Source organism: Oryzias latipes, chromosome 4, assembly GCF_053564925.1.
Source record: "Oryzias latipes strain Hd-rR chromosome 4, Olatipes_Hd-rR_3.1".
Lineage (NCBI taxonomy): Eukaryota > Metazoa > Chordata > Actinopteri > Beloniformes > Adrianichthyidae > Oryzias > Oryzias latipes.
Genome location: NC_136240.1, coordinates 26,839,326 through 26,860,985, shown reverse-complemented (window position 1 = coordinate 26,860,985; position 21,660 = coordinate 26,839,326). Strand labels below are relative to the sequence as shown.

The window sequence follows — 21,660 nt, the reverse complement described above, 5'->3', positions numbered from 1 at the left end:
GACATGACCAAGAAAACAAAAAGATACGGTCATTCCTTTACCAATGCCAAAGAAAGATTTCTGGGTGTAATTCATCATTTGACCACCTGGGGACATGAAAGTGCAGCTGGCATAAACACCTCTGATTTGCAGAAAAAGAAAACCGTGTGACTCATGAACAAAGCTTGAATTCAATTCAATCTTGAGTCTTGAGTTTTGTTCTCTGGGATTTTGTTATTTAAACAGTGGGGTGAACAAAATTGTGATTTTATTTCTACTTTTAGAAATGTGATTGGACCTACATTTAAACAAAAAACAAGAATTGTCAGTCACTGATTTTGCAAGGTTTCCTACTTAAAAATGGATAAAAATCTATAGTTATAGAAACAAAAATATTCCATGGATTTAAGTACTCGAGTAAAATGAAAAAATATCCTAGTGTTTTTAAATTTTGAAAGGATCATTTAACCCAGCAGTGGGCCCACCAAGCTGTTATAAATGACATTGATAATCCTTATTAATGTTTTGTTTTCTGATGTCTCTCCATAGATGGTGCATACAAATAAATTGACCCTTTTTTTAAGGGGAGAGAGTTATTCTGCATTAATTTGGTGTTGGAAGATTTGTTGATGTTTTTTAACATTCACATACGTTTTCTGAGTCTATTTTCCAGACATTCCAACAGCACATGAACGCAGCATTAATCTATATTTTCATTTTTCCCTGGAGGATATCAACCTATTGGTGCAATTGATACCAAAATGAGAACAGAACTCAGTTTTGAAATAAAAACTCCAACATGTTCTATTTTACAAATACATAAATCTATTTTTAATCCAAATTAAAGCATGTTTTTGTCCAGATTCCATCTTATTTCTTTCTCTGTAGAGATTACCAAAACACACCATGAATCTGCTCCTGGTCCGGCACTTCTGTCAAATTATAGAACCTTCTGGTCTACGAGTCAAAAAGCTTGCATTTAACCCCCTGATTTAACCCCTTAACGCCTACTGATGGAAATATGCATCGAACCCCTTTGGTTCCAAATTTACCTTTTTTTAGCTTCTACTTGAAAAGAAAAACATAACAGATAAAAAAAAAGGTATAGGAAGAAATAAATTCAGGCGTCAAGGGGTCCAATGAGTATATTTAAAATGAAAGGGAAATTCCTGTAATAGGAGTCCTTTTATGGTACAAAGGTTTGTTAGGTTTTGGTCAGTAAGAAACTGGCGAATTTAAGGCTACAGACCCCTGATCTGCAGAAACACAAAAACAGAGCTCTGCAGCTCAAATGTACGGCAATTCAAATCCTTGTAATTTACAGAAACCGTTCAAAGTTTATCCTCCAAGATGGAGGGTCTAAGGCACATGTGTCAGACTCGAGGCCAAACGTGGCCCGCTATGTCATTTTATGTGGCCCGCGAGAGTATAAAAGTTTTTAATTTCTTAAAATAAAAAAGTAAAGATTGGTGTGTTTATTCATATCTAGGGGGAATTGGACTTGAAATATCGGATTGGGCAACTAGACATTAGGACTCAAACACTGTCAAATCAAATTTAAAAGTATTTATGCAAGAGTAACAAGCAAACATATGTTTTCTATGCAACTGGAATTGTCCCTTTGAAAAATTATAGTAAATAAGAGTTATTTAACATTAATGAATAGTTACATTTATTTTTCATTACATTTAGTTACATGTATAAGTTATATCTGGCCCTTTGAGGACAGTCACTATGCTGATGTGGCCCTAAGTGAAAATGAGTTTGACACTCCTGGTCTAAGGACAGGAATACCCAGTTCAGCTTGGTCTGTTCAGTTTAGTTTAGCCATGACCTATTGTATTGCATGATTGGTTTTATGATTTATACAATTACTGGTGTGAAGCCTGTTGATATTATTGGGCTGTATAATAAAAGTTGAATTGAACTGTTTACCATCTCCTATAAACATTGCAAACTACAAATGATCAACTAAACGTTTTATTTCAGATTGCAAGGTGGCCTTTGTTGTTGTGTGGGACCCCTGAGGTCATTTCAAGACTGAGGAATATGCCACATTTACATTTATGGTAAATGAGATTCAAACACCAAAAACCCTAGTAATTACACAAAAGTCTAAACAAACTTTAAGCTCATTTATGGGATAAAAAGAAGGGGAAAATGTTGATTACAACATGAAATCTGTATGTTTTCTGTATGTGAGCGCGGTTAAAATGCATTATTGCTTACATATGACGACATCTAAACGCTTCATTAAAGAAAGCTGAGGTCATTCCCACCCCTGATGAAACTGACTTTCATGATCGAAACATGGTTTAGCAGTTTTAAAGACTCTCTCAGTTCATTTAACACCAAACAGTTTCAAGTGATTTATTTTTCTTTATTTTCCTCAATTCAGTTCAAAAATATGTCATCATTTCACAAACAGACCTAGAACAGAACCCTGTGTGTTTACATGAACTTCTTTGTTTCTTTGCTTTCATTTACAGCCTTTTTTAGTCACACAGAGAAATATAATGAAAAATTTTTGATAGATTGAAAAACCTTTTATTCTAACAAAAAAAAGTTTTTCTCACAGTTTAAAAATTGTTGGTTTTGATGGTTAATTACATTTTCTTAGTACCTCGTCACAAATCTGTTTCCTTTTACGTTTATAGTTGCCTAGCTTTCTTTGATCATCTGTGTGAAAACATAATCATGCCTGCAGTTCATCCTCTGTTTTAAATCCTCTCATAAAGTCGCAGCATCCGTGTCTGACTGGAACGGTCAAAGTCCGGCTATGAGCTGCAACAAAATTCTACTAAGGTGTTGCATCCTTGTGTCTTGCGTTGTTCCTCTTGTCTGTCAGTGTCGGGGCTCAAACCTGGAGACAAATCAAATCAAATAATGTTTATGTCTGGATTTGTTCTCAGTTGGATCCTTTTCTAATTTGTGGGTTAGTTTAAATTATTTCTTTTTTTTTCTTAAGTCTGTGTATTATATTTGATACACACATTTTGGAGTCCCCTTTCTAATTTTAATGATTCAAACTTTCCTTTTAAAACCATATGGAATAAGGTCTGTTTTCTGCCCCGTAGTTCATCATCATTCCACTAGAGCCAGTAGAAGGGTTATTCCTGCTCATTTCAAAGTGCCTGCTTCCATGAAATTGCAAATGTTTTTGCTACATTTCAAAACTTTATGGTGAAAATAACTCATCTATTGTTGTTCTTTTTTTAAATGACTACTTGCTGTATTGAAAGACTGCAAGATTTATTGATAATCAATGAATTATAATACAGTTAAACCAAGTTGAATGGATCAAATTTGAGACAGTGGATAAATAAGGTTATTTTATTTCCTGAACACTTGTGTCAATATTTGAAAAAACAACAACATTGTAATTCCAGAAAAAATGTGTTTTTTTTTTCTTTTTTTTTTCTTTTTTTTTCTGTCCATTCTTGGATGTAGAGGGATAGATGGGGTTTCAACTCCGCAGAAGGGATTTATGTGTCAAAAGAGAAATTTAGAATACAAAAAAATCTTCAGTAAAGTTTTAGAAATAAAAGAAAAAGTTCTGATGTTTTAAATGTTTCCATGCTCCAATATGTCTCTCTCCATCTTTTTCAACTCTCTTCATCTTCTTATCTGGGTCTTAATCTTCATTAATGTGCATTACTGCCAACTACTGACTGGAATGTGAACAAAGCTCCTCAGCTCTGCAGAAGCTGGTCTCTGCTCCAGAAAACTGTCTTATTTGCTGCTGGTGACCTGGATCAGGTGTGATCAGACAGTTAGAAGCTGGACTCAGCTGGTCCAGCTGACCAGCAGAAACAGTAGCAGGATTAGCTGGCAAATGGGCGGACTGGACTGGAGACGCCTGCATTTCAGGTGATCAAGTCAAATAGATAACGTAATAAAGGATTTGGTTTAAACAGGTTTATAAGCAGTAACATAAAAGTACATTAAACTTTAATCTACTGAAGCTTTTTCTTCCAACCCAGAGCCTGTTATTGTGTTGACAGGATGTTTGTTTGGTTTGTTCAGTCTTTTTTTTTTTGTCATTTTCTGTCAGCATGTTCTTCTGTATCTTTCTGCTGTGTTTAAGAATGAAGAAACATTTTTAAACATTTTTATATTTTATAAAGTGACTATTCACACATAATGGGGCAGGGTTAGGGTTACTGCAGCAATGGGCATTTTGGCCGCACAGGTCACGTATGTTTTTGTACTTGGTCGCACAACTACGTGCAAATAACATTGGCCTTTGTTTTAACACAACTATTTTTAGCATAAATACTACATTTTTGTAACAGTGTCTGCTGCAAAATCAACTCTGCGCTTTTTTTTCCCTTTTCTGTTGGCAGATGTATACATTTAAGATGATTGTACTGGTCAGTCTTATTCATTTATTTTAGTTTTGGGATCAAATTTGTCCTAAAATGGGGGAGTGTTGACCAAAAGCACTTTCTTGAATGCTAGTTTAGCCCATGGCGTTCCACAGGACAAGCAGGGGGGGGGGGGGGGGGGGTCTTTTTCTACTGTTTTCTAGCTCATGTCCACCTCCTACAGTTGGAAGAGGCTTGATGCAAAACGTTGAAAAGGGGAGAAAGATCAGGAATTTTATTTCACAGCTCTATTCCGATATACAACATATTTTGTATGTAAAAGCCTGAAAACGGTCGTAGAAACTCGTGACCGCACGTTGCAGAGGGCAGTGTAAACGTAGCCTTTAAAATATTTGTCAGATTATTTACCTTTTGTCACCCAAACGGCTCAGTTGTGCTTTTCATTCATTTCCATTGTTTATTTGTTTTTTTTGTTTTTTTGTGAAACTGCTTCCTGATGATGGAATCATTATTGTGAATGGAAATGTCTTCATCAGGCTCAGTCATGAAAGTCCTGCTCCTTCTTTTTTAGAAGAACAGCTCCTCCCCACAGATGGTTTCTCTCTGATGTTAGGGAGGACTACTGTGCCAGAAAACGCGGAGAATTACTGGCTGTGGGGGGGGGGGGGGCTCTCCCCCTCCCTCTTTCCTCTTTCAACCAATGAGCTGAAATGGGAGCACCGGCTTCAGAGCGGCAGCATCCCTCAGCCTCCAGACCAGGAGGTGGTAAGGGATGCTGGCGGATGGATGCAAGCCGCTGCTCTGAGTGCAGCTCATCGGAGGACAGCCGCGATGTGCACGCCGGATCCTGCAGTATTACAAAGACCAAAGGGGGGCTGCTGCGGTCACAAACACTCACACGACCACAGAGGAACTGAGGAACCATAAACCGGCATCCTTAGACTTGTAAGTGCTGCAATGATGAAGCTTTAGCATGTTCTTTGAGTGCCATTGACTGTCTGATGCCTGAGGTTGTTTGAAAGCAGAAGCACATCTAGAACAAAGTGAATGGAAGATTTGTTTTCTAAAAATAGGCATCTTTTTATTAGCATGTCCTTCATTTCTTATGGAATTGGAGCAGAGAGTGTTTTACAAAAAATGGGGGTGTTTTTCCACAATTTTGTAGCAAAATTCCTAATGTTACACAAAAAATGTACAGGTGAAGCTGCCCTCTTTCACGACTGGATTTTGATTTATTTCTGAAAAAAAACATATATAAAACTTTTTTTCTATGCCTTACTTGGTTCACAATTAGAACTCAAACAAAATTGTTAGACATTCAGATCAGGAAAAACATCAGTCCTAAAAAACGTAGATTTCTTTTTAATTGAACATCTTTAAGACATGCAAATTTGTGATGAATTTATTTATTTTTTGTCTTTGTGCAGATTTATTCCATTAAACTAGTATACTGAAGAAAAGTCAGATGGACTTTGTTTATTTTTCTGTTAAATAATAAAAAAAAAGAATGTTGGGGATGAGTCGATTGACATGTGGACATCCGTTTGTGAAATCAGCTAATCTTCCTTGTCTGCGGTAAATCAGCTGTCTGGAGGGCACTGAGCTGGCCATAAACCAGGACTTGCTCTGGAATAAGCATTTCCTCTCCAATATTGAGTCATTGATCAAGCGTGAGCTGGATCATGACCCAGGATACACTCTAGTCAGTGGATCAATGAGCTATAGTGGTGGTTTTTCCCAAGTTTTTGTTGGCCCTTCCAAGGTTTTTTTTATTTCTTCCAGTTAATTGAAAGCTTTTGCATGACAAATGTCTGACTATTTTTAATGGTTTTTGTTTTTACATTTACATTAGCGAAAAACTTTTTAATAGGGCAATACAACTACTTAAAACAGAAAACTAAAGCAACTTTAATGACATATGGGTGATGCTATTTTACGGGACCTTTATGCCACACTTTAGTCACTATAAGGTGCACTTGAACTGCACAAATGGGCTATTTGCGCAGTGCACAGGTTTTGGAGTGGTTGGAAGAATCCAAAATCCATAAGACACGCCCATATCTCACCTACTTCCTGCTTACTTACCCCTTTGTGTTGCATAAGTAGTACGACCGACCTGTCACCCAAATCATGCCTGTAAAAAAAAAAAATGTCCATGAATTTTTCTTTCGCTCTATGGGTTCAACAAGCAGCCTGTCACCTTGATATTTTGTCTGCTGACATTTTGTCTGCTGGAAACATCAATTTAGCATGAAAAAAAGGCAAATTACTAGACACTAGACACCAAGATCTCTCAAATTGACCACGTGGATGTATTTCAAAGAAATTTGTGGCTTAAAAGGGTCATTCTGGTGGCGGTCTTACAAAATGGCCACCATTGAAAAATATCCCCTCTGGTGCTTGCATCCCAATTTGCAGGATCAGTTCTGTTATGTGCCCCACTGTAGGGACAAGTGCTGTTTCTCAAGTGGAGGAGTATCAAACGTCGTTGGACACTGGATAGTAAGATCAACAGCACAGAATCTTGATGTCGTAAGGATCCATTGTGTGAAAGAGTTGCTTCTACCCTCACCAGTGACCAGTGGGTTGTGAACAAACAGTTAATATAAAGATGGCAGAAACAAGAAAAATTACTAAATCTTGTAATAATTTTGCAAGACTTCTTCCCATTGAAAGTAGTCAATTGTGGGCATTTAAAAAAAAAAAACGACTTCTTGTGGACAAGGATTTGCCTGGAATTGGCCCCATTTCCTCCTGAAAAAGGTGGACCGTGGTGTCCTTTTGTAAATGTGGCCATTCTTTGTCCTTCTTTTTTTTTATTCTTAAAAATGGAAGGAAAATTATAACGTTTGGATTCAATTCAATTTTATCTATATAGCCCAATTTTACAACAATAGTTGTCTCAATGGCCTTCATACCAGTAATTATATAACAAACATGAAATCATAAAGAACATGAAGTCATAGAATTCAATGGGAAAGAACCAAACTAAACTAAACAGACTTAGCTTTCCGGCCTTGTACCCTCCTTGGAGGAAAAACTCATAAAGAAAAAGTGGATTCTGGAAAAAAAAAAGAAGGAGAAACCTCAGGGATGTCTTCATGAAGGAGGTAACATTGAGATTGCAGAGAAGTAGAAAATGACGGGATGAAAGAGAGGTGTCATCAGGACAATTATAGGGTGTGTCAGTGTGCACTTCCACCTTGTCTCTCATTTCAAGTCTGTCTCCTTGCTTCTCTTACTGTAACTCCCTCCCTTCTGTACTCGGCCTCTGAGCTGACTCAAAGGCCAATCATCACCTCCAAGTGAAATAACATTCAACTAACATCATTCATCAAGGTGATCCAAGTTATTCAGACAGTCAGCTGGGTGTTAATGTTTCACCTCTTCGTTGCCAGTTCTCAAATTCTTGAACAAACGCAACAAACCCTTTCGTTTTCTTTCTGTGACCTTTTCAGGTTGCGCCAACCCTGAAAGGATATATTATTACAGCTGCCCCCCCCAAATAAAGAAGTAATCTCTTCCAAGTCAATATAAGAGAGACTGCAGTCTGTGTGAAATATTTACACGGCCGCTCCAAAGTGGGACGAGGAGTAGACTGACATATTGGGTGGTCAGGATGGACATCGGCCACTTGCTTGCTCCAGTTCATTTCTCCTCCAAGCAGGACTCTCAAAAAAATCACACTTGTTTTTGTTTTATTAACTTAAAATGGTTTCTCTTTTTTCGATTCCCACTGGTCTCTTAATTCTGATAATGCTGTTTTTATCCAAAATCCGTGTCATTAGAACGTAGTTTCTGCAGAGCGGCAGGAGTTAATTATGAAATTCACCTGAGTAGTAGCCGGGACTGTTGGCATGGTGCAACCCCATTCCCCTAACCCTCCCCATTACGGTTTCATGCATTCGCCTGCTGGCTTACAGCCCCTCCTATCCCCAAGCTAACATAACCAGTGCAACAAAAATGACGAGCAATTTTGCAGCTATCCAGCTGTACAAATTTTGGCAAGAAACCAGCTCAGACGAGGAAAACAAAGGCGGACATGGATCTAGTTGTCTACAGGTGGTTGCATCAGAAGGGAACGGAACCAAAAGGCAGAAGAGAAATGTTAAAATAGTACACTTAACACCTTGGGAGGTTTCTTCCTCCAGCTTGTGTCAGATATAAACATGTGCATAAATGTGCAGGAGAAGAGCAGTAAATCTCTCAGTAAAGTAGTTTTTTTTTGGCTGGTTGCATAAGGTATTTGGCTCAACAACCCAGCCTGGGATGTTCTTCTTTGTCCTGTGTTCAGACTCTCTGCCTCCACTCTCTCAGCTCCCCACCTCCCCTGAGTGAAGCAGCTGCATGTGTGGAACGTGACACAGGTATGCGAGAATTTCTGCCTCATGCAGAAGAAGAAAGCGCTGGGAAAGAGGGAGAATAGAAATAATACAGCCCCTCTGAGCCCAAAATACGTCTCAGTGGATTTATTATCATAAAAGTACTGACCATGAATTTATATATATATATTTTTATAACTCAACCAAATTGTAGATGTTTGTGCTCACAGGCATCCAAATCAAAATTTAGAAAGGTGCAACTGTAGCTGGCCCACATTGGCTACACAATGTGGCCTAAATATGCCAGTATAACAGAATAAGTTGGAAAATCTAGGACTAAATGTTACAAGCAAAGTTTTCATTGAGTTTAAAAAGTAGAATATTGGGGAAAAAATGTTTCATTAAAAGTAAAATCATTGTACACAGATATAAGACCACTAAAAAACTAGCATAATCTTGCTAAATAATGTTAAGGACAATTCTAACTTGGAGTACTTGCTAAATTAGAAGGAAAGTAGAAAAACAATAAAACAGATGAAAAGATTCAAATAAAGTCAAACACACCAAATTAGAGACTACCTTTGTGTGCATAAAGCAACAAAACAAGCTAAATAACAATATGTCAAACAATGCATGAAAAATGCCCTCAGCCCTTTAAACCCCTGAAGTTAAAGTGTTCAAAAAAGACATTGTATAATTAATCATAAATTGGATATTTATTTCAAGATCAAGTGGTGATGGTGATAATTTGGATGAGGAATAAGTTGCTTCATCAAAAGAATTTGAATCGGACAGAAAATGTTTTGGTTCATTTTGTTTAACTTGTTTTTAATTTCTTTATTTTTAAATAGTTTAATGTACCTGGCAGAAATGGCAGTGTTAAATTGTAATTTGCTGTTTATACTAAATAATAATCAGACTGTTTCAGTTTGCCTATTAAAATATATACCGGCATACATATTTCTATAGCTGTAACTACTACTATACGACATCTTGTTTTAAAGATATCGTATATTGATATATCGGAAAAGGGTTTCCAGTGGTCTTTTGATTATGATTTTGTTTTCTAGGACATAGAATTTGCAGAGTGTCAGTAGTTCATCTGTAATTAAGTAAGTAAGAGCACCCCCATTTCCTGCCCTCCATCTGTTAACGTGCTCTCTCGCAAGCTTACAGTCCCTCACAACCCCAAACTAACATTAGCGGTGCAACAAATATGGCGAGCAATATCAGAGTTATACAGCCATACAGATTTCAATCCAGATGCCAGCTCAGAGGAGGAAAACAAAGACGTACATGATTCTATTTGTCTACAAGTGGATGCGTCAGAATGGAGCAGAGTAGGCAGCTTGTGACTTGTTGTAGCTGTCCACATCACAAATGCAATCTTTTTCAAATGGCATTTTTGTCTGCACCAGATTCTTAACAGTTTGAATAAAGAAATACCTGATTTTCATCTTTAAGTCTACCCTGACATAAAGAGACTCTTAATTTGAAAAGCTGCAGTGAAATAACAGAGAAAATATTTTAGAAATCAAACTTCTTGTTTTAACTTGGAAAGCTGCATGAATGCCGGATTCTGCAGGGAAAATCTTGTGATCTTTGGTTGTCTAGATTTATTCTTTTTTTTTGCAGATGACACATTCCTGTATTTAGAAGTGCAGTGAAAGCTTCTCCATAAATTTTGATCCATAGCTGCTGTGACCTCTTTGATCCGGAGTTGCCCCACCCCTTTTCAGTTTCTCTGTTTGAATCCAACCAAAGGCATTCTTCTGATCCCAGACTTCCAGTGTTTTCTTTTCATCTGAAAGCTCTTGGTCTTTGTTATCCTTGTGTATGTCTGTTTTCTGCAAAGAAAACATCCATCCATTCCAGCTCAGAACATTTTGTGTCGCAGATTACTGTCTGGATTCATATCCAGGTTTACCTGCTCCAACTTGTCTGTCACGCACACCTGCATGGCGAGGAGGGGTGGGGGTGCACACACATTGGAGCTTCACGCGCTCCACCCTGCTTTCCTGAAGGACCGGAGCCAAACTGACAGTTCAGGGGCTGTCGTGCAGGCTCCAACAGGAGGATGTTGGTGTGGTTTCCGCACATGCTCAGACGCACACCAGGTGAGGCGAGTCCTGGCGCAGCGTGCTGAGACAGATCCCTCTTTCATGCTGAACCAGGGAGTCTCTGTACCTTTGCTCCCACGCCGGTATTTACCTCCACTGCTGCTTTCTGCCACGTCAAATAACTGCCTGGGTGCTCGGCTCGCTCCTGTGGGATCCTCGCGGCCAAGCAGTCAGACTGTGGTCACCATCCTTTGAATCTGAATGGAAAAACACAACTTGGAGAAGGAATCCTGACGGCCATAGGTCTGAGTTGATTTGAAGATGGACTTTTTGAAGACTATTTGCTGGATTTCAACTGGGAGTCTGGTAATAACTGGTACTGAAAACTAGGGACTCCTTTTTTTACCAGCTATAGGAGGAAGGCCTGTCAGTCTGTGTTGTTCTTGAACCACTCTGCAGGGACGATGAGTGGATTTCTGTACAGAGGAAGGTAAGACTTTCTGTGTGATGATCAGTCACGATGGTGTGCTTTCATAGATGTACATGAATGGCAAAGCCTTTTGCTCTTCACTGAATGAGGGCAAACTAAAGGTTTCTTTTTTTTTTTTTAAACAGGGAAACTAACCTTTGTGCCAGAATTACATAACCCTGGAGTCCACCAGTTCCTGCCAGTAGATTATCTCTGTCGACTACTGGTACTTTAACCTCTTCAAGCCTTCATCAATACACATAATTGACCAAACGGCTAGCTATTTACTCATGTTTAGGGAGAAAACAAAGAAAGAGGCAGGTTTATCTGAGGTTGTGTTGTTTCATCAAATTCCAGCTCATCACTGGAAAGATAACATCAAAACTGGAGACTCTTGTTATGATGAAATGTCTCAGAAAGTCGTTTAGTCTCTTTGACTAGATACTGCTTGTATTTCAGTAACTTTTGGCAGCAAGTTGTGTGTAGTAGTATTGCTTTTTAGCGAAAATATCCTCCCCCTTCATACTCAAAAATTCTCCAAAATCTTCACGCGGCTAGTTCCCGGTTAAAAAATAATTTTGGGCACAGTGAACACCCCCCACCACCACCAAAACAATGATGACATCACAACGGGAGAAGTCCTCTAAAAAATGAATGGGGCCAACAGGTCTTATGAAGCTTAGAGAAACATTTCAAAATCCTCTACCAAAATCAAAACCCACATCGGGCATAACCAATGGGAAGTTCTGAAAATTATTATGGGATGGCCACAGGACCTACGGTAAAGTGTGAAAATGAGCAATTTTCCACATTTTTCCACACTATAGGAAATCATTTTTCTTTTCAAGTGATCTTCACAAAATTTTATATACAAGTCTAAAACCACAATTTAAGTTTAGTTAACCTTTGACCTCCAGAAGAGGCTGCCATCTGGAATCTTCATTAGAAGGATCACCTTAAGTACGACATTAGAATTTCACTTTATCACCTCATAAATCCTCAAACATCACTGAGATGCTACTTGGGAAACAATGTCGGTGTTAAAGTTTGTAGATTTTGAACAGTGTTCGCCTGGCGAGCTCACAAAAATGACTCACATTTTGTACCTGAACATTTTGAAAATTGAGTTTTTCATGAATTTGTAGCAGCCACTTGGCCAACGAGGGGGTGTTTGGAGAGGGCCACGATGGCTGGGGCTGGTAGCGCCAGCTTTAATTTACATTGCTCTTTTAATTTCTTATTGATAACAATAAAAAAATGTGTGACGTGTATTAAAGATAGGGATGGGTACCGAGCCCGGTATTGAACGAGCCCCAGGGCAACATTCTTCAAGACTGTAGTATCGGAAAGATCTGACAGAAATGGTTCTACTATCGGTACTAAAGAAGTCACATTTTTTTTTGTGTCCACAAGATATAAATTAGAGCTGTGATGGTGTGGTATTTTTAATCACCGTGCTGATGAAGCAGCAGGAGTCATGGCGTCGCGGTTAACCCCCCCCCCCCCCCCCCCCCACCACCACCACCACCACCACCACCACCACCGCCGAACACATAATCCCCCAGCGGCCGCGTCGCAAATGAATACAATTCATACTTAGAACGCAATATTCTTTATTAACAAATAATAGTAACAACCAACTACTAACAGATGAACTAACTATATAGGTGTTGTAGAATGAGTATGTGTATGTGTGTCAGCACGCTGCGTGTGTAAGAAGAAGGAGTGCGTGCTGCACGAGAGTGCGTGAGAGCTTACACAAGTGTGTTGGGGGTGCACGTTCATGTTTGGTGTTATGGAGTCAAGGACAACAGTAATAACCGCGTCGCGCACTCAAGTACGCACGCAGCTTGTAATGGAAATGAATACAATGGAAATTCCCCCAGAAGCCCTGGACACAGGACTCGCAGAAAAAGTAAATTATTAGCAAAGATGAATGTGTTTATTATAGTTCAAATCACGCACCATATGCAGAACTTTAAAAAATTTAATCAAATAAATAAAAGGAACATGCGGCTTTCTGCAATTTACCAGCAGAAAGCACCATGTTGCCCTGTGCAACTATTATATTTTAGAGTGAACAGTTTATTTATTTGTTTTATATTTACATCATGACAGCAAAATGTCAAAACATTGCTGTTTATTTTTCTTTAAATAACTACTTTTTTCACGTATTTTACTTTTCAAGTTGGAAAAATGTATAAAGTAAAATGTTCTGTTAATAAAACAATGTTGTTGCATAATGAGGAAATAAAACACTTTATTTTCTTAATTTGTTATTTATTTCTTTATTTTTTATCCTCAAAAAGTATCGATAAGGGTATGATTAATATACCAGATCGATAAGCAGTATCAATAAGAGTGTTAGTACCGTTAAAACCTTAACGATACCCATCCCTAATTAAAGATGTCTGCAACAGTGTAACAATATTTGATAATCAATCTTTACTTGACAAATAATCTGCAATTAAATTGAAAGCATTAATAGATGTTAAGAACTGGATTATGGAAATTATGTAAAAAAAAAAAAAAGTTAAGTAAAACCTAAATGCATAATAGAGGTGGGATTATTTAAATTAGGCAAGGCAAGGCAAGGCAAGGCAAGTTTATTTGTATAGCACAATTCGTACACAAAGTAATTCAAGGTGCTTCACAAAACAGAAAAATGCATTAAAATCACAATACATCATAGAATAATCAACATAAAATTTACTTTAAAAGAAAGGAAGAAAAAAAAAAGATTTAAAAAGAAAGGAAGGAAAGAAAGGTGCAGATAGGACCTTTCAGTCATATACACGGCTAAACAGAAATGTTTTAAGTCTAGATTTGAACATGAACACAGAAGAGGCCTGTCTTACGCCTTCAGGGAGGCTGTTCCAGATTTTAGCTGCAGAATATTGAAACGCTGATTCCCCTTGTTTAGTTCTGACTCTGGGCATCAACAGGAGGCCGGTCCCTGAGGTCCTCAGAGTACGAGATGGTTCATATGGCACTAACATGTCAGAGATGTACTTAGGTGCGTGGCCATGGAGAGACTTGTACACAAGCAGAGCTGCTTTGAAGTCTATTCTTTGAGGAACAGGGAGCCAGTGCAAAGACCTGAGCACAGGACTAATGTGATCATACTTCCTGGTTTTGGTCAGGACTCGAGCAGCAGCATTCTGGATGTACTGAAGCTGTTTTACAGCTCGTTTGGACAGGCCGGTGAGCAGGCCGTTACAGTAGTCTAACCTACTGGAGACAAATGCATGAATAAGTATCTCCAGGTCTCGTTTTGAGATTATGTTTTTGATTTTGGCAATGTTTTTCAGGTGGTAAAATGCCGCTGATGTTACTGACTTGATATGGCTGTTAAAGTTCAGGTCAGAGTCCATGATTACCCCTAGATTTCTGACTTGATTTGAGGGTTTAAGAGACAGAGAATGAAGGTAGCTGCTGACAATTTCTCTTTGTTTCTGTGGGCCAAAAACAATAACTTCGGTCTTGTCTGAGTTTAGCTGGAGAAAGTTGTTCTGCATCCACGCGCTGATCTGTTGGAGGCAGTGGTTGAGAGAATCCACCGGCCCATATTCACCTGTTGTCAGTGACACATAGATCTGAGTATCATCTGCATAGTTGTGATAAGATATGTTATTACTGCGTATTAACTGCCCTAGTGGCAGCATGTAGAGGTTGAACAGAAGGGGTCCCAGGATCGATCCCTGGGGCACACCACAATTCAAGCCCATGTAGTCTGAGACACAACTCCCAAATTAGCTTCTTCCCATTTCCCTACTAAGCAGCTAAACAAACTCTGTTTGACAATCATTTTATTTAATGCTTCAATGTACCCTGTGTGTACTGTGAGTGCAATTATTACCACATATTTATGAATAGGAGTAATTAAATGTCAAGAAGATGGCATCATTTTCTTTTACCGACTTTCAAATCAATATGAATTAATATCTAAAATGTTTTTTACATATTTATGTGTTGTTGTTTTTTTACTTTTTTTTTATTGCTGAACAAGTTTGAAATCAATCAAACAATGATCTAAAAACTTTGCATATTGCCATGATGGGTAGAACAAATGAAAAGGGGATGAAAAGTTAAACTACTTCTCTGAAGAATCGGGAAAGCTGTCTTTGCACCCACCAATATTTTTATCATTTCAAGTTTGAGCTTTTTTTACGACTCTATCGTGACCTTTTCTTTGCTTGAAACAGTAACTTGATGAAGCTGAATGACAAAAGTCAGGTGGTGACCTTTTCAGGAAGTACGTGGGTGAATTGCTCTTTTAGTAGAAGGTCTTGAGGGGCGTTTTAGCTCCTCCTCTGCTGTCTTTGTTTACTGTGCTTCTCTGTGAGTGATGGCAGTGTGACTTGAGCATACGCTGACTCAGTTTCCACCACTGGCCTGTGACTGTGTGGGAATTCGGCTGACTGTTGTCTTGTTTTTAGGCACACTGGTGCTGATAAACAGGCTAGGCCAAAGAGCGTCGGACCTTTGATGGGTGAGTCTCCTCACCAAATATACATTTATTATAACTCAGTGTTCATAGATGCTTTGTTTGCCCATTCTCCTGCAGCATACACTGAAAAAATATTTCCAAGTTGAAATATATAGAACACAAGGTGTTTTCCCTTGTTATAAGAAGAAAAATCTGCTTAAAGTAGAACTTTCTAAAGATTTATTGGAATATGAGTTATGTGGTGCTTTTTTAAAACAAAATTAATCCTGAAATTAGCTATAAACTTTCAATTTTAGATATATCCATCCATCAATCCATCTTCCTCCGCTTATCCGGGTCCGGGTCGCGGGGGCAGCAGTCTTAGAAGAGGTGCCCAGACTTCCCTCACCCCAGCCACTTCCTCCAGCTCCCATGGGGGGGATTTTAGATCAATTTTAGATTTTAGATAGATTTTAGATCAATTTGAGATATATTGCACTGATAATTGAAAATCATGTCCTAAAATTGCGCAAAAACTATTTTACTGCCATAAGTAGATTTATTTTATACATTTGCAGACTATTATCAGCTTAAAGTGAGTCTAGAATCACAAATTTTAAGACAAATTTGTCTTAAAAGTTATACGTACATGTTTACTGTCAAACATCTGCTGTTGTTAAATAAATCTGTTTTTAGTTCATCAAACTTTCTAGTTTCCCTAACTTAAACAACCCTGTTTCATGAACTGAGATTACTCACGGTTCAGAAATAAAAGTTTTGCCTAAAAAATCTTTAAAAGTATAAAAAAGATATTTAAGTAGAAACCAGACAAAAGTACTTTTCAGTGTTTTTGCAATGTAAAAGACTGATTACAATGACCCTCTTGAGTTCCTCTGTTGACTAAACAGTTATTTGTAGAATCTGCGGCATGTCATGACTAATAACTGACCGTTTAGTGCAGGTCACTGTCACAACCAGCTGTTTGATTCGTTTTATTAAGTTTACATTTTTCAATTCTGAGACTTTTTGTCTCAATTTTTTTCCACAATTTGAATATTTTTACCAGCAGAGGCAAGTAAAACTGCAGCTGAACTAGTGCTTTTAGAAATAATCCTCATTTCTAGTGATTCTTTTTCTTTAACATTACTGATATGTTATCATTTCTGATCAGGTGACACACTTCAGCACTTTAAAACAGTTTGGAAATTGAAGTTTCCTTTGCTCATCTTCCTCAATATTAATCTTCAGGTGTAATATTTGTAAATAAAGCCACGCTAAATTAGGAGATGCTTCTTTATTTGAAAATTCAACACTTTAATGCTCTGATTAAAGTTTGATCTTTTGATTTAATTTAAAAGTGTTCCCAGCGGTCTTTTAATGATGATTCCACCATTGAAAACCTGCAGTTTTCTACTGGACATAGTTTCTGCGGAAATTCGTTTCTGCGTTGTGTGCAAGGCTGTTGGTGTGGCGCAACCCCACCTCTCCTTCCTCCACCTATTGGGGAGCGGATAAGGGAGCTTGTGACCCGCCCAGTGTATTTTCTACGTCACAAATGAGCTTTTTTTCCAACAGCATTTTTCCATCTGCTCCTTATTCACACTGATAGGGCTAGAGAAATACTCAGAAATTCATCTCTGAGCTTTAAACTCCTGTGGTTTGGAAAAACTCTGGTTGGATTTGACCCGTTTCCCTTCTTTGTGCAGATTTCTCCTTTGAGGAAACGGACAAAGGCCCGCCAGTGCAGATGCACAGCCTCAGAGAGTTTGAGCAGGTGAGTTTGACTTTTTCTTAGCTGAAGGAACTAATTTACAAAGAGATTGGTTGTGTGGAGTTGTGGTGTAAGTTGCGGCAGGAAAAGAGTTCCACTTTTGTCTAAAAAGCTCCACTAATTTTAGCTTTCAGCTGGGTTGGAGCTGTGCATCTTGCCTCTTGTCTCACTGGTAATCACTATTTTGGTGTGTTTGGGAGAATGATGTGGCGGCTAAGAGAACGCACAGGCCTTTGCTCTGCACTGATGTCCCCTGGTGTACGTACATTTTAGTGCACCCTAAATTCCGGAGTGCCTGTAAATGAATTAATTCTGATTGAGTTCACTGATGTCGCAGCGATTTTGAGAAGTACACGCCGCTCTGTCGAAATGTTTGGTTGGATGTTATTGTGAATATGCTAAAGTGGCTATCATGTAGGACTGTGTATTTTATGTATTACAAACAAGGTGGGGAGTTAGTGTAGTCACAGTGATGTTTGTCTTAGTGTCTGTTTTTTTACGTGTTGCAAACGAGTTAGGGGGTTGTAGGTGTTGTGAATTTGCTAACGTGGCTTATGTGTCGCTTTGACTGTGCCTTTTTTGTCTTTTTATGTGTTACTAACAATGTGGGAATTATAGACCATTCAAACATAGGCCATTCATTGATGGAGAGCCCTATAGTGTGGAAAATACTGTGCACTTATGGTGATTAATCTTCTGAGAAATTATTTGTTTTCAAAATGTTTGGGGGAAACTTTTAACTATTTTGAGCTAACAGAGGACTAAATCACACAGGACTGGAGGCATATCTGAAGACCCTTTAAAAAGATGACCAGAACAGTTTTTTCTGGCCCCCTTTGCTGTACCGGGCTAATGGATTCTGGGAGCTCTGCCAGGTGCATTATGGGTCGACTGTACCTCTGCTTGTGCTTACTGCAATGACCCTTTCTCTCACTCAGTAAAGGCATGAAACAGAGTGGGCGGTGGCGACGTATGCGTCACTACTCAGGGTTCCATGCACCAGGATGTGTTTGCAATGTGAGTTTTCATCAGCTGCAGTCATGACAGCAGATACTGAGAAGTAACTTCTGTTTGTCATGAAATCAGACAAAAATACAAGTGAACTTGTTGACTCAAACAGATTCCGACCAATCCCTGCTTAGTGATTCTGTCTGATTCCAATATGTCGGTGTCCATATTACAAAAAAAAAATGTAACTGAATTGACTTCATTTTGGTCTCAGATATGAACAACAAATGTTCAATTAAGCAATAATACTATGTTTCAGGCTAAGATGGAATATCTTTATTCTAAAGTAAATATTACACAAACAGTTTTTCAACAACAGTATTTCTGTTTTTGGAAAACATGATGTTTTATTTAGTAGGTTTTGATGCTAAGTTTTTCCAATCGACTGGATCCCCCTGAAGTATTTGGTAGTAAAAATGCATACTGATAACAAAGGTGTCAAAACTGCATAGGAAAACAGATGTTTGTTTTTGTTGTGTTGAGCAACAAATAGATTGGATTGTTTCTTCACCATTTGAAACAAACTTCATCTTGTGACACTTTTTTTTTAAGTTCCACTCAGATCATCTTTTGATCTATTTTCAAAGCGTTCCCAGTAGTCTTTTAATTATGTTTATGATGTTTTTAGTCAAAATAAAAAAAAATGTCGTTTTCTATGACAGTTTCTGCGGAGCAGCAGTGGTTAAATAGAAATGTACCTTTGAGTTGGTACGTCTAAACTTACTGCATATTTGCATCTGCTTCTGATTCCCAATGATTTGATTAAAGTTGAACTACAATTTTAAGCTTAATTTTTTTAGTATATTTCCTCCGTCATCAGAGAAATGCCACACGAACATGTTAAAAACGCCAAAAACACTATTTTTTAACAGAGTGGGCCTTTTAGAGTCTGGTTTCCTCTTTTTCTGAAGTTTTCTACTGTGTTGTGAGTCTCATGATTTTATGTTTTGGTTTTACCTGTGTTGGAAAGTCCTATAAAGAATGTACTATTATGGCCTTTTTGTTTCCAGTTTCAGTTTGATAATGGTGGCACAGAAGACGAACTATTTTAAAGATGATCAGTAAATGTTGGTCTAAAATGTTTTGTTTCTGGTCCATTCAAATAAGAGTGTATTGAGAATGGACACATTGGGTTTGATTAAAGTGAACCAGACTTTGTTTTCCCCGATCATCCGGAATAAATGTTCAGTTTCATTACACCCAAGCGGACCCTGGTCTAGGACTAAGAACTGCTCTCTGACCAATCCTTCAAGGCGGTCTCTGTTCATTTTCAGTCAGACTGAGCTTCAGTTGGCTTCGGTTGGCTTCCTCAGTCTAAATAGGCTCTGTGCTCAGAGCGTAACAACTGGACCAAAACGGCCGCCGTAGCTGGGCGTTAACGGATGTAAACAGAGTAGTGGCACAACAACAACACACAGCAACTCATTGAAATGTAGTTGGATGAATGCAGGCTCATTGAAATAACTTTTAACATGATACACATCGCATCTCGCTGTTTTCCCTACAATCTATATGTCATAAACATGGATCAGCAACTTTCATAGCTATCGTCTCCTCGGTTACAACCTTGCAGCATGCCTTCTTGGTACCAAAGTTGTCCCTGACGTTAATACAGACCTTCAAATTTTTGTCCGGGAAATGTATAGTTTGAATGAGTGAACTATCCCGACAAGTATTGTAAAGTACAGGACTTCCATTATTTTTTCCCTCGGTGCTTTAACCCGCCCTCGTAATTCCTGGCCAATGAGTAAAAAGATCTTTGGTCAGATGTTTTTTTCTTACAAGCTTTGGTTCAAAACAAAAAAATCCACATGTCGGCAGGCTGAATATAGACCAAACACAAGGTTGAGGACTCAATTCAGACCAAAGGATTTTTCTAGTCTGAATACATCGTAGGTTTTATTCTGATTCTGTAATGAAATGCAAGTTAAAGCCCACACTCTCTGACACCCCATGGAAGTGTAAGTTTAAGATTTTTTTATAGCTAAAACTCATTAAGTTAAAGATATTTTGAGCTTTATAAAGCCAAAAATATTGAGTACTGTAATGTGCAAGATACATTTTCCTTTTTTCTTTTTTTTTGTCTTCTGGGATTTGTCTAATTTCTCTGGAAATGTTTATAAGGAGTCAAACCCTACAGATTCCCAGCATCTATATTTCCAAATGGAAGAAATCTTTTGTGAATTTAAGTAGACAAGAACTTCTTGACCTTTTCAGCTCTGCTGTGGCATAAACGTGTTGAGCATGAATGAACATTCCCCTACACGTTAGTACAAGAAGAGGGAAAGGTCATAAAATGCCTTTAGATAAAAACATTTAAATGTTGGAGTGTGTGCAGGAAGATTGGACTGCACGCATGTGTTCATCTCTGTGCGGATACATTGTGGTTTAATCCCTTAAACACAAAACCTTCGGAATTTCTTCACATTCACGGGAAGAAAATTGACGCTCTGTTTAATTAAAGAGAATTGGATTAGCTGGAGTTTTGGTTTCAAACTTCACCTTTTCATGCAAAAATGGCATGTGACTGCGAGTCTTGGGTTTTTAGGCTGCATTACGGCTTTTCTTTGAAGCTCTGCTGTGCAGGTCCCATTGGGGGCGGGAGAGATGAGTCACTCTGCATGCAGACATGCAGCATAGAAGGTAGACCGGGAGGCGGCTGAAACAGGGCTCCGTACTGAAGGGGGGGGGGGGGGGACAGAGACTGCAGATGTTTTGTGTCTGTATCCTTGCTGCTACATGCAGAAATGCAAAATTGTCTTTTCAACCGACTTTTCAATGTTTTCACCTTTGAGACGGTTTACTAAATGCTGTGTGGAGGCTGTCATTAGTTAGAATTGCAAAAAGAAATAATATTTAGTGCAAAAAGTTGTTTCCTTTCAATTCATTCATCTTCTTCAGTTTATTCCATTTTGGGGTTTACGGGGCTGCTGAGTCTATCCCGGCCACTTGTGGGCGAAGGCAGGAGGCACCATGTACAGGTCTCCAGTCTGTCGCAGGGTAGAGTCCACAATCACACACCCAGGCACTCTCACATTCACACCTAGGGACAATTCAGATTAACAAATTAACCTGAATAATTTCAATAATTTGTTCATTTTCAATAATTTGTTCATTTTAGGACCAAACTATGGAGTAAGAGCCACTTAAAGGTGTTTTCCACGTTAAGGAGCTCCCAAAACATTCAGTCCAGCTCCCTTAAGAAATCCAAGGTTTTATTCAATTAAGTGAAACTCTTTAAAGTCCCACTCCAATCATCATTTGATCTACTTTAAATGTGTTCCAAGTGGTCTT

General features: G+C 38.4%; 1 protein-coding gene across 9 annotated transcripts in view; it reads left to right on the top strand.

Moving 5' to 3' along the window:
- The first annotated feature begins 5,059 nt into the window (after positions 1–5,059).
- The window catches only part of pde4dip (phosphodiesterase 4D interacting protein), a 96,848-nt gene continuing 80,247 nt past the window's right edge, over positions 5,060–21,660 (top strand). For 3 of the 9 annotated variants that reach the window (XM_078946192.1, XM_078946185.1, XM_078946180.1), the window contains exons 1-3: positions 5,060–5,252; positions 15,598–15,650; positions 17,294–17,361. In XM_078946192.1, coding sequence (XP_078802318.1) covers positions 15,647–15,650; positions 17,294–17,361 — 72 coding nt within the window. In that variant the 5' untranslated portion in view covers positions 5,060–5,252; positions 15,598–15,646. Of the gene's footprint in view, positions 5,253–10,805; positions 11,180–11,304; positions 11,385–15,597; positions 15,651–17,293; positions 17,362–21,660 lie in introns of those variants that run through there. The other 6 variants (XM_078946188.1, XM_078946187.1, XM_078946181.1 and 3 more) reach the window with 5 other exon arrangements.